Raw genomic sequence first — 13,156 nt, forward strand, 5'->3', positions numbered from 1 at the left:
CCCCCTGTGGGTACATGCCAAAAACATTGTGTGCATCATCATCATGAAAAGCTCATCAAGTAGTAGCAGTAGTAGTAGTAGTACGAAACTTTATTTAGCCATAAAGTAGGAGTGGTTCCTTAGTCCGGGAATCCAAGTGATTACCGGGCGACCGATGCCCTAGATGCCAGTAGCTTCTGGACGTCCAGGTGGTCGCTGGTAATCAGGTTCTACACAGCTCATGAATGAATTGTTTAAAGCGCTATCCCAGCACTATCACTGAATTAGCCTTGGCCAATCCCCCTTGTGGGTACGCGCTATAACATTGTGGGCATCATCATCATCATCAGCTCATCAAATTAGTAGTTTAAAGCTCTATCCCAGTACTATCAGTGAATTAGCCCTGGCCAATCCCCCCGTGTGGGTACGTGCCGCAAACATTGAGGGCGTCATCATCATCATCACTCGGGGCTAGGGGCGAAATGCGCGCGGTGGCGCTCGCGGCCTGAGCCCGGTGTGCCCCGAACGGCCGCACGACTGTCGGCTCCCCATGAGCGGAGCGCAGCAAGCCACGCCAAGCCGCGCGGCAGCCGGCCCGCCGTCGCCTCGACGGTCCCCGGAGGTCGGCGACGCGGGCGATGATGCACCGCTGGACGCCATCGACACCGGCAGCGGCTGCTGCACCCAGCGGCTGGACGAGAGCGGCGGCGACGACGACGACTTCGGGGCTCCCTGCCACAGCCTGCCGGACCTCTGGCTGGCCTTGCTCCAGGTCAGCCTGATGGCCGACACGGTCTGGTGCTCCGGCGCCATCCACGACCAGGCGCGCCGCGTATGGCTCGCCTTCCACCGGCAGGAGCCACCAGACGCGTACGTCAAGAAGGTATATGCGCATCACGCACAGGAGCCGCCAAGTGTCGTTGGAACACGGTCTCGTAAATTTAGAGTTGTTTCGGCTGGCGTCTAGCAGGAGTCATGAAATCCCCTCATGAAAAAATCGTGAAAAAAAAGACCGCTACATTTAGCAGAATGGTCAGAAGGCAGGTTGGCAACATTGGAGTTTGAGATAAAAGCAGAGGGGAGGGGGGATTTTACGGCGCCTGCTAGACGCCTGCCGGAATCTCTACTTCCGGAAACTGCCTGGCTGCATTGGTGTACGTTGAAAGGAGTTCTAACTAATATAAACGGCTTCCTGTAAACTGATAGTGGCTGTCATAAAGCCGGCACGACAAATATTTTGATATTCACGTATCCTTGTTCCAATCACTTATGGCGGCCCCTGTACGCCGATGAGGGCGCTATAGTGTATATACTTTTTATGCGAAGTGTGTGTGCGTGAAACAGTGGCACTGGCACGGGACTGTTAAGCGCTGCACTGGGTTGAAAATGAGGCCGAAGGAGAGAAAAAATACAACATTGCTCACTTTGAAGGAACTACCCTTTGGTAATTCACTCAGCTCCATTCCAGCCAGGAAAACTGTTTTCTAACCAAAAAAAAGCGCAAGAAATATTGAAAAATCTTTAAATTTCGCGCCATTCCAGCCAGGAAACCTGTTTTCTAACAAAAAAAAACGCAAGAAATATTGATAAATCTTTAAATTTCGCGCCACGGTGACGTAATACTGACAGGAGTGGCGTGATGTCGGCCACCAACACATAGTTATCGGTTAGTTAAATGCACGTTGGCATTCAACCGATGCGGTCAGACTAAACTAGAAGCCCAACGACAATCGACCATCCGTGTTTCGTGGCGGTCGCTTAGGTCGGAGGCGGCAGCCAATCGTACAGAGAAGATTCTGTGACGTCAGAGAGAAGTTGCCGGAAAACGGCTGAGAAGTCGCCACTGCTTCATGCGTTATCTCTGATACCTTGATTATTTATTTAAAGTGTGCGTTAAAATTGACATCCACTGTTATCGATACAAGGTAATATTATAAATGAACAAAAGTTGTATTTTGTCTTTACGGCCCCTTCAACAACCACAGGACGGGGCTGAGAAGTTAACTACGCATGTCAGTTACGTTATGCGTTGACCTGGTCGTTATTCCATGCCTGTGCTCAACGTTACTAAGCATGGAGCGCCCTTGTGGCTGGTCCTTTCGCCGTACCTGTGCACTTTCGCCAACATGACTAACTATGCATGTCAGGTTTGCAATGCTGCCCTGTGTTGTGGATAGTATACAAGAAGTCTTTCGAAAATAAGCCTGAAAAGTGAGAATGCTGGGGTAAGGGGACGTGAGATAAGTTGCTACCAAGTGGCGGGCAAGAAAACGATGTGGGGAAACGGGGTTGACTGTCGGCATATTTATAGTTTGTCCACGGAAATCGCCTGGTAAAGTAGGCAATGAGGGCAAAAGTTACGCGATTTGGCGATGCACCCGTATCCACAGTACCGAAGTTTGTTGTTTTTTTGTCGGCATAACAATACACAACCAGACAGTCAATGTATATGACCACTGCGACGCCGTTCTTTGATAAAGTATGTCTCGCTGTCTGAATTCCCAAGTCATGTCAGTTCTGTCACGTCTAAGTCGTGTAAGTCCCTGACATGGCAGGCCATGGGGAGTGGCCTGGTAGAACGGAAAGTTGGGTTAGTTGGTATGTGTTCGTCTTGGTGGAAAACAAAAGCGCTCAAAAAACAGGGACGAAGGACAGGAAGGGAAAAAAAAGCGCCGTGCTGTCTACGTCTTCCTTCGTCCCTGTTTTTTGAGCGCTTTTGTTTTCCACCAAGAGTGGCCTGGTACGCTGTTGACTCCGCAATTCACCCCTCCTTTCAAAACAGACAAACAAATACAAACTTGCTAACAACGTTGTGATGTAAAACCTACCAGTGCTTTCCGACCCATCCCCACCCTCGAAACCGCGATGGTGACCCAACTCAATCGCCATGTTTAAATGCGTTTAATGTTTAAATGCGGAATCTACGGGGAAACGTGCCAGTCCATTTGTCATGCTTGATGAGTCTCACATTCAATCTCACCGCATAAGAAACTGGCATTAATAAAAGGCCATGGGGGTTGTTTCATGTATTCACAGAAAAATCACCTAAATGGCCCCTGAAAAGATGTCTTCTCAGCAATGCGTCCGTGTACGAGGACGAATCTAAATGGGCTCGGTTTGTAACTTTTTATAGCGTGGGGTATTTATTAGGGAGGTATTTAACAAAGCGAATTTGAGCCATCATACTTTGATATCATACTTTGATACTTTGAGGGGTGACAGAGTGGATCCCTAGAGAAGGCAAGCGTTGCAGGGGGCGGCAGAAAGTTAAATGGGCAGATGAGATCAAGAAGTTTGCGGGGATAAATTGGTCGCAGGTAGCACAGGACCGGGGTTATTGGAGAATAATGGGAGAGGCCTTTGCCCTGCAGTGGGCGTAGATAGGCTGGTGATGATGATGATGACTTTAATATCAGATTCCTTAATTTGCGCTAAAGAACGTCTTAACAGCAATACATGCGTATGGTAGTGGAGCCAACTCTAAAGGGGCTCGCTGTATAGCATTTCGTAGGAATATGTCGGGTTTTGTAGCGGTATCGATGCGTAGCATTCTTTGCCGAGTACCCCCATAGCTAGGACCGTGTAACGCCCTACATTTCCACAAAAATGAAGATATCACGGAGGTTCCACTTGTAATCCCTGCAATAGCGTAAATAGAGATAACTAGTCGCACAACATTTTGAAAAACTAAGAAATAAGAACAAATATTAAAAAATTACGAAAAACGGCGAAACGCGTAACGCCCTGCATTTCCACAATAATGCAAGTTTCGCAAAAGTTTGAAATGCAACCGTTATAATAGCGTAATTAGAAATAATTATTCGAACGAAATTTTGCAAGAACTAAAAATACGAATATTAAAAAGTTACGGAAAATGGTAAAACGTATAACGTATGACTTTTCCATAATATTGCAGATTTCGCAAAATTTTTACCTGTAATCGTTATAATAGCGTAAATGGAGGTAGTTGGTCGAACAAAATTTTGAAAAACTAGAAAATGAGAAAAATATACCTATTTACGGAAAATGGCGAACCGTGTGACGCCCTGCATTTCCACAATAATGCAGATTTCGGAAGAGTTCCACCTGTAATCATTATATTAGCCTAAATGAGATGATTGGTTGAAAGAAATTTTGAAACACTAAACAAAATAAGAAAAATTTTAAAAATACGGAAAATGGCGAACCGTGTAACGCTCTGCATTTCCACAATAATGGAGATTTAACGAAAGTTCCAAATGTAATGGTTATAATAACGGCGTAAATGGAGATAATTGGGCGAAAGAAATTTTGCAAAACTAGAAAAAATTAAGGAAAATAAAAAAATACGCAAACGGCGAACCGTGCAACGTCCTGCATTTCCGCAATAATGCAGATTGTGCAAAAGTTCTGAATGTAATCTTTAAAATTGCGTAAACGGAGATAATTGGTTGAACCAAATTTGGAAATTTTAAAAAAGAAAAATATAATAACTTACGGAAAATGGCGAACCGTGGAACACCCTGCATTTCCACAATAATGCAGATTTCGCGAAAGTTTCCAATGTATTCGTTGTAATAACGTAAATGGAGGTAATTGGTCGGACAGGATTTAGAAAAGCCAGAAAATCTGGCTGTAAAAAACTCCCACTCACAACAAGCGGTATACGAATGCTACGCATTAATAGATATTTCTCCGAATTTCTTAAGAATTTTTTAACAAGAAAGTGTTTTATTCCCGGATACACCAATATTTTACTGACGTCATATCTTTCATGGAAATGACGCCAGTACAACGAAGCAAGGGGCCTGTAAAGGGTGCACCCCTGCACGCAGGGCCTCCTTACGGGGAAGCAACCTTTAGTACTAAAGAGTACGTTATACTTAAAGTTAATCGGCTACATTTCGGGGAAATCCCAAAGGTGGAGTAAGTTTCTGCGAAGGAAAGTTTGACATCCACCTCAATGGAGCCATACGGCTACAAAGGAAAGCTACACAGCTTTCTCAGTAACTTCGCAGTTAAAAAAAATTCGTCCTGGTCCAGGATTCGAGCCCGGGACCACCGCTTAACCGGAGCAGTCGCTCTACCAACTGAGCCAACCATGAGGCTAGGCGTATGTAGTGCGAGAACAAATTGATGAACTCGAAATGAAGTTGTTCTAAAATACTTAAAGTTGTTCGCTTTCGGGTTTTATATTTCAACACGAAAGTGTTTTATGCCGCTATACCCAAGATTTCGCAGAGGTGTACTGGCGTCATTTCCGTGACGCATATGAGAAAAATGTAATAAATTACGAAAAATGGCGAAACGTGGAACACCCTGCATTTCCACAATAATGCAGATTTCGCTGAAGTTCCACCTGTAATCGCTTCGCCATTTTCCGTATTTTTTAAATTTTTTCTTATTTTGTTTAGTGTTTGAAAATTTATTTCAACCAATCATCTCATTTACGCTAATATACGTCACGGAAATGACGCCAGTACACCTCTGCCGAAGCGACCCTCCAGCAGGACGTCACTCGCCAAGCACACCCACAAGACAGCCGCCGACCCGCAAATCATGCTCAGCTGCAGATTTCGCTGCACATTTCGCTTTCGTGCTTTAATGATTCCTATGACAGAGGAATCAACCACAGTTTTTTTTAATACGTTGCCCTATGGTTTCCACATTTACAACACAAGACCCCTTATATTGCCCCTGGGTAGATGGACTTTCGGCAGTTCATTTTTGTTTTGCAGTAAAGATGACTTTAAAGCGGGGATACATGGGCGTGCTATCGAGGTATTTTTAAAAGGACCTGCCTACTTCGGTGCCAAAGCGCTTAAATGGCGCCTTAGAAATGCTTTCCCAGCAATGCTCGTACGTGCAGCAGTGAGGTCCACTTTTATAGCGGCTCGCTGTACAGCAGATCGGTTTACGCATTGACAGTCAAATCTTGTTAAAACGAAGTAGTGTCGGGGCAGTAAATTAGTTCACTATGTCCGATATCCGTTGTAACAGTAGAGGTAAAATCGGCTCTAACAAATCAGCAGTCGGGCTCGAGCGAACATCTTAGTTACCATAACGTATTACCCGAAGCTTTGAACCCACTACAAACGAAGTAATGATTACGTGTCTCCTTACGGCATTTCAAACTAAATGGACCTAACATGCGTACGGGATTGTGAAACAGAACACAGTTGGTTTAACAAAACAGTCCTGTGTTCTTATTTATCTGAAAAAAAAAAGACGTTATCTTCTTCTGCTGGCTTTTAACAGCACTGAGCAGGATGAAGTTTTCCACAATGTCCACGCACGAAAGTTCATTTTTTACTTCTGCAGTTTTTCGAGCTGATAAGAAAGTGGTTGTGTTTACCTTCCGTTTTTCAATTTGCTTTTTCTTTTATTCTAGCTTTCGTTTTGAACCTTGCGCGAAGCAAATATTTCTTCTTTACAACCTATATCACGAGTGGGTCTTGCAGTTTCGGTTTCGCTATAAAAAGAGTGTCATTGAACTCAAGAGTGACCAATTACACGTCGTATTTAGTTCGCTATAGCCGATAATTCGTTACATCAGTGTTCGAAAAGTACCACGTGGGAGTTCAATTTTTGTCGTAAATCATAAAGACAAATAATACCTAATTAGAGTGGTTATCTTATCGGGGCTTCGGTAGTTCACGAATCCTGTACGTGGTGAACCCCTCCCCACCCCCTCCTGCATCATCCCCCACATCTTTTTGTTTTGTTTTTTAACTCCTGCGACAGTGCGAGTGGTTGTCTTCGCCTAAAAATGCTCATAGTACCTCTCTATTACAAATCACGCATTGGGCGCTGATAGATTTTTTGCACGACATCAAAGCTGCGCAAAAATTCTGCGCAATTAACGTGCACCAAACTTGCGCACTACCAACCCAATTTAAGCTAGAGAAAGTCGGAACAAGTCATCCGTCAAAATATTCGCTCTCGTGTCTCATCTGTCGCTTCCCTCTGGTTTTTTTTTTTTTTTTTGGGGGGGGGGGGGGGTGTAATTCCAAAGAGAGCGTAACCAACTATGCCTGCTTAGGCTTAGCACGGACAACAAACTTGTTCAGCTAGTTGGTTACGGTTTATGAACATGGCGGGAAGGGAAAAACAATGACAAACACGAGAAAAAGACAGAGTACATCTATGCGTGTGTAGCTTAAGATATGATCGTGCGCGCGAGAAAGGAAAGCTTTTATTAATTATGCAAAGGGGACTGCTTAGTCCTCACATTCCCGAGGACCTTGGTGACGCCTTCAATACGTTGCGTTATGTACACCGCCAGTTGCCTTTGTGCTTCGCTTGTGCTTTTTGTGGTTGGACATCATGCGTGGGTGCGTGTGTAGTGTTGCGTATAGCTGTGCAGTTCCACAGGATCTGATCTCGGTCTGCTATGCGTTACATGTGGAGCAAGTAGGGGTGACCTCCCCATATCTTGTTTAGTCTAGCTGGAGTATCATCTAAGGTGTTTACTTGGGCTCGTTATATTAAGGCGGCTTGGATATGACCGCGAGTGCGAGGGACTGCGGTGTGCTGCGTAGTCTGGGTTTTGAAGTGTATATTCTGTATATTCTTCAAAGTTTTGAAGAGTATATTCTGTGAGTGTAGTGGCGGGGCCGACGCTTGTCGGCGTGGCGTCATCATTATTTTGGCAGAGAGTTTGCGGCGGTGTCAGGGTAGCGGGTAATTCGAATAGAAGCTTGAAAATTCGTGTAATTAGACACTCTGATGGGCATAATTTCAGATAGCACACGTTTTCCCTCATTTCTGCTGATAATTTAGGCCCTTTAATGGTTTTTGGAAATTTATAATATAAAATTTGGCCACTCTTTGTAGATAGGTGACGCAATGCTAGCGCTGGCACCAGTTCAGATAGGAGAGGTACTTGGAAGTACCTCTCCTTGTACCTTGTTCTTGGCACGGACGGCGACAGTGGGGCTCTTCGATTTACTGTCTCAGACTCACCGCGGACTCCCCGAGAAGCAGTCCGGCATTCGATTTTCCCATGTATCCCTATGGCTTCGGGGAATCCTCGGACTACCCGCGGACCATCCGCGGTGAGTCCGAGTGTAGATCGAAGAGCCCCAGTGTGTGCCGAAACACGTGCCAGCTCCGACGTGGGGAGAACGAACTGCACTGCGCAGGCGCTCGCTGGCACCCCGCAAACTTTCTCCGCCGTGGCATCACTGTCGGCCAGCCTACCTCCTCTCCACACTCCAGTTGTCGCTGCGTCCTATTACAGCTTCAAGCGGGCGCTAGCTAGTAGAGATAATCGCTCAATGAGCTTAGTAACGTTCTCGCGCCCAATCACGCTTCCTGCGAGGCGATGTCCGTTGTCTGGCACCTTTAAAACTTACCGCTTTCTGATGGAGGGTTATCACCCTCCTTAAATGTGTCCCCCGAGACCAATATGTACTCCTCTACTCCTTGTTCTTTCGGCACTTCAATTATTACAGCGGTACGTGTCTACTGAATCAAAAGCTTTTTCACAATCAACAAATGCCATGCAAAAAGGTACTCCGCGGATTTTATCATTGCCAAGTTGATGTCATGAATGTGATCCACTGCTGGGCTGGCTAAGCAGAAACTAGATGTATCTGCTGCGACGAGCAAATCGCTCCGTACCGCTCTGTGCGTAGGCAATAAGGAGGCCTTTCCAGGTGCTTCCAGGCACGGAGGAAAGGGGAATGTAAGCGCTTATTGAAAACGCAATGTCCCGCCCATTGCGCAGATGGCGGCGGAAGGGACTCCCCAACCCCTGGCGGCCGCCCTGTGGCGGAGCATCAAGGCCGTGCGCGTCCTGTGGGAGCAGCCACCTGCGGCCACGCACACCACCACCGTGGCCGCCCTCTTCCTCTGGCAAGGCTGCGCCCACTGGCCAAGTACCGCGGGATACGAGGGCTCCAAGACCGCCTGCTGCAACCAGCAGGCCCCTTTCTGCTGGCACGACGCTGGGCTACTACTGCGGGCACAGTAAGTGGAGCTCCACTACGCCATGTCTCGCGAGGTCATTCACCGCGTCGCAATGACCTTGAGCCGCGTAGCGCAAGTGTGGCAGGTGTGAAGTCACGCCACGTGATCCGCTGTGGAGAGGCGTCACCGCTGCTCTCGCTCGGAGTCTCGGCGCTACAGTACCGCATGACTAGGAGACCGTTAACGGCTGCTTTGCCGGCGCTTGGTCGCTGTCTCGCCATGCATGGTGCACTGGCTGGGCTGTCTGTGTGTGCACTTCAGCGCAATCTAATTCCAATCTAATCCAATTCAGTGACTCCTGTCATCCGGTAGGCATAGCTAGACGGCAGGCTTTGAAATCTCAACCGAAAGCACTTTGCGGACCGTAAGACTGTCTTCGTCAGCACTCAAGAAACAGGCCCACCCACTGCAATAAAGTATAACTTTCACGAGACACTGTGTGCATTAGCTTTTGCAAAACGAAGTCAAATAGACCTTTTGCTCACGATAATTACGCGTACAATTGTTAAACCTAACCGCTTTTTTTTATGTAACGATGCATGTACCAAGGGTGCCATTAGTCATCCCACGTAATATCACGTTTTTCTCCGCACACGAAACTGGTTAGCGTAGAGTATGATCTTTCCGTATCGTCCCGTACATGATTCCCCCATGTTTCCCATATGTCATTGCAGAGCAGGATTCCTCATGCGCTCTCCACATCATCTCAGTATCTCTCATAGTTTGTACTTACAAAGCCAAGGACAAGGTTGGGTATTCCAAGTGCTATCGACCACGCACTGCCACCTACACAATACACCGCATGTATATGACGTACCCTGTTTTGTAACCATACACGACACATTAATGCCATACCATACAAGCAGAGTTCCATCAGGAACAGCTTTGACACAGACTGGCGTGTGCTACGAGCCCTCAGTCAGACACCAAATGAATTTTTTCCAGCAATATTAACAGTAAAATAAGGCAGTTGAAATTTGCCTGCATAATTTATTCAGTCCACAAATTTAAAACAAATGGGCCTTCAGGCTGCTGAAGCCACGAAGAGAGTAAACAAACCTGCGTACTCACCATAGTGCATCAGGGCCTTGCAGCATGAGCTGTAAGCACTGTGAGTGTAACTGAGGCATAAAGACGAGTCTAAGCTATGTCAGGCATCCATTTTGTGCCTTCATGCCCTCCTATCACATCAACCGTACAAAAGATTGAGTGATTGTACGGTTTAGTACGCCAACACCACGCAGGCGATGAGGCGCGCTGTAGTGGAGGGCTCCGGATTAATTTTGACCACCTGGGGGTCTTTAACGTGCGCCAAAATCTCGTGCACACGGGTGTTTTTGCTTTTCACCTCCATCAGAACAGCGGCCGCCGTGACTGGGGATCAAACCCGCGTCCTCATGCTCAGTAGCACAACGCCTTAGCCACTGAGCCACCGCAGCGGGTCCCGTACAAAACATGATTTCAGAGATTCGGACCCAAGCCTCAATTCTCAATGCAATATTCCAATATTCACACCACCTCAATTGTTTTTGTGTTTCGACTAGGTAGCAAAGCTAGCAGAAAGAAGCGTGCAGTAGTGGTGCACAAGGCACAAGAGTACTACCGCACGCATTAGCCAGCTGAACGGCAACTTTCCACTGCAGGTTACTCTTATCGCCGCTATTCCCACCTGTTCTTGGCTAACTCCTGCTACCTGGAGCCCCACCACATTACCTTCTTCGCACTACATGACCGTCGAGGTCTGGTTAGCAACCAAAGAGGCCTATAGGTTCTTGGCCACTTCCTCGCATTGGTACACATGCGCTTTATGCGGGTACTGCCCAAGCGGGGCAGGTTTCTTTGCTTCAAGGCAGACAATTAAGATTTAGCAATGGCCTGCATTCTGTGCCACTGCTGGCACCAGTTGGTGCAAATTCTGGCACCGTCGAAGTAACAGTGAAATGAAATCTAAGGTTTGACAATTTCATCTGGTCGGGTAAAAGGGTTCATAGTTAAAAACTTATGGGTCACCGACCAAAGGTTTGTTAAAAGCGTAAAAAAGACGTTTCAGCTTCTGTATGGACGCCTTGTTCACTGAGCGAATAAGTAAAGCATTAGCCTGAAAAAATAAGCAATGCTTTAGGCTTCCATACGGAAGCGGAAACGTCTTTTTTACGATTTTAATAAACCTATGGTTGGTGAGCCATAAGTTATCAACTATGAAGTACTATGAAGTAACACAGCCTTACTTGGAGCAGTAGGCCCCTACACAGTAGAGAGTGGTCTACACACAGCAGTATAGAGTGGGCCTGACCATGTCTTTCACGCGGCATACAAGAATGAAGGTTCCTACGAAAGGCCCATGATCCCAAAATGAAATTGAGTGGCATATCCCCATCCTACCATCATCCTACCCCTAACAGGGCTCTTGATAATAAAACATACTAATTCATTCTATAAAACACAGATGTTTTGCTTCTGTAACGGAAATTCGAGGTGTTATAGTCGCCACTTTCGAAACAGTAGAACTTTTGACACCTGCCAAATACAGTGTGCCAGGATGCTAACTAGTTAAAGAAAAAAGAAAACATGGCAATAACCAGACAGAAACGACCTATACAGGCACCTGTATCTGCCATTTCTTGTCTTCTTCGTCTACGCCGTCTTCTTTTTTTTTTTTTTAAGTATGAAGCAACTCGCTCAGAAACAAGTTTTGATAACAAGTGCCGCTGCAACTTGATACAAGTGGCCTGCGTTGAAACCTTCCTGTCTTTGCAAGCCACCACTGATAATAGCGGAGTAATTTCGCTCGCTTATTTAAAACTACTGCCGGATGAGTATAGACAAAAAAAGAAAACAAGAAATTGCTTTTAGTAAGTGCCTCCATACTGGTTTCAAACAACTGCTACGTATTAATAAGTCTGAAAGAGAGAAATGTGTTGTGGTACAGCTGCCTCTGTGCAGTGAAATTGCTTTAGACTAGATAAGGTGACAGAAAAAATTTCAAAATCCATCGCATTCTTCTTTGCTCTTAATCATTCTTCCGACTGAGCAGACGCTTCAGTTCTACTTTGAATGGGATGCAACATTTACAAAACAATCTGTCGAACGGCATGCCTTGCAATGAGGACTCTTGTTATCTACAATCAACGAAGGTAACACATCTACAGCCCGCCACACAACAAGTGTTCCTTTCTCTTCCAGAGCCGATGACTCCAAGGTGTCTGCGCATAAGGTTCTTCGGTGGCAGATGGATTACGACTGCGGAATGGGACAGGCGAAACTACTTCAAGGTACGTCACATTTGGCAGAAACTACCCGACAACTAAACAGGAACTTTTCGGGAACTTGGCAGAGAACAAAACAAACTATCCCGTGAGGTTCCCAAATACTGAAGGAGCATTTCTGAAGGGAGGAATGACATCACTGGTTTTCGCTGTGTTCAAAAGCACCATAGTGTGAAGAGACTGTCTACTCATTTGATTAGGACAAATGAGTATCAGTTACTCTTTAATTCTAGCCCAACAATTTCCTCAGCAAAGCAAGAAAAGATTAGCCCATGGCCCTGCCATGACCCAGGCGAAAAGCACATCTGTGTTTTGATCAGTGGCAACATTGCTTTTACTTCCAGTGGACAGCACTGTTAGCTTTCTGGGTTGTTTACGGCAGCTCTTTTAAATACATGACAAATTATGCTGATGACAGCAGGAAATTTGAAACACGGCCATTTAAGTTTGAGTTCCTTTGTGATTGCAACAGTGTTCTTGTTCAACAAGGCCACACTGCTGCAGCATACAAAATCCCAACCACCTACAAGCACAAAACAAGCATGTGTGCTTTGATTAGTACTTCTGAAAACTTTTTCTTGTGAGCAATAAATTTTTATTTGCCAGTAAACTTTGAAAGTGGAGCTATTACAGTTTTTGTAAATCCCAATACAAAAGAAAGATGTACAGAGACCAAAACGACAGTGAAAATCCTAAAATGTTTCACCTTTAAACTCAATCTACCACAAGGCCTCACTCCAGTTCGAAGCATTCCTTAATTAAAAGACTGGCCGTTTGTGAAGGGATGACGTTACAGCTACTCGGTTTTTACGGATAAATTTTCAACAATACAGCAAACAATGAAAAAATGGCAGGAAATGCAGTGAGGAAGACTACAAGTAAGCTGCCGCCTTTAACGTGTTATCTGCCTCCTTTCTGTCTACCCCTTTGTCATTCACTTCCATCCCTGTTTGTTCAAG

At 45.8% G+C, this 13,156-nt stretch overlaps 1 protein-coding gene across 1 annotated transcript; it reads left to right on the forward strand.

Annotated features, from left to right (window-relative positions):
* The first annotated feature begins 433 nt into the window (after positions 1-433).
* LOC144160067 (uncharacterized) lies at positions 434-12,289 on the forward strand. The gene is made up of 4 exons (XM_077691678.1): positions 434-862; positions 8,690-8,931; positions 9,606-9,640; positions 12,039-12,289. Exons 1-4 carry the CDS (start codon positions 530-532, stop codon positions 12,287-12,289), a joined length of 861 nt encoding a protein of 286 aa, XP_077547804.1. The 5' UTR covers positions 434-529.
* Positions 12,290-13,156: the final 867 nt, after the last annotated feature.

This window comes from Haemaphysalis longicornis, unplaced genomic scaffold, assembly GCF_048455015.1.
Source record: "Haemaphysalis longicornis isolate Haplotype H1 unplaced genomic scaffold, Haemaphysalis longicornis Haplotype H1 scaffold_10, whole genome shotgun sequence".
In the NCBI taxonomy this organism is placed as follows: domain Eukaryota; kingdom Metazoa; phylum Arthropoda; class Arachnida; order Ixodida; family Ixodidae; genus Haemaphysalis; species Haemaphysalis longicornis.

Excerpts from the sequence above, each read along its gene's own strand:
- LOC144160067 (XM_077691678.1), top strand. The coding sequence starts at position 530 with ATGAGCGGAGCGCAGCAAGCCACGCCAAGCCGCGCGGCAGCCGGCCCG. Across the intron at positions 863-8,689 it reads CAGACGCGTACGTCAAGAAG|ATGGCGGCGGAAGGGACTCC; the intron begins GTATATGCGCAT and ends CCCATTGCGCAG. Across the intron at positions 8,932-9,605 it reads GGGCTACTACTGCGGGCACA|AGCAGGATTCCTCATGCGCT; the intron begins GTAAGTGGAGCT and ends ATGTCATTGCAG.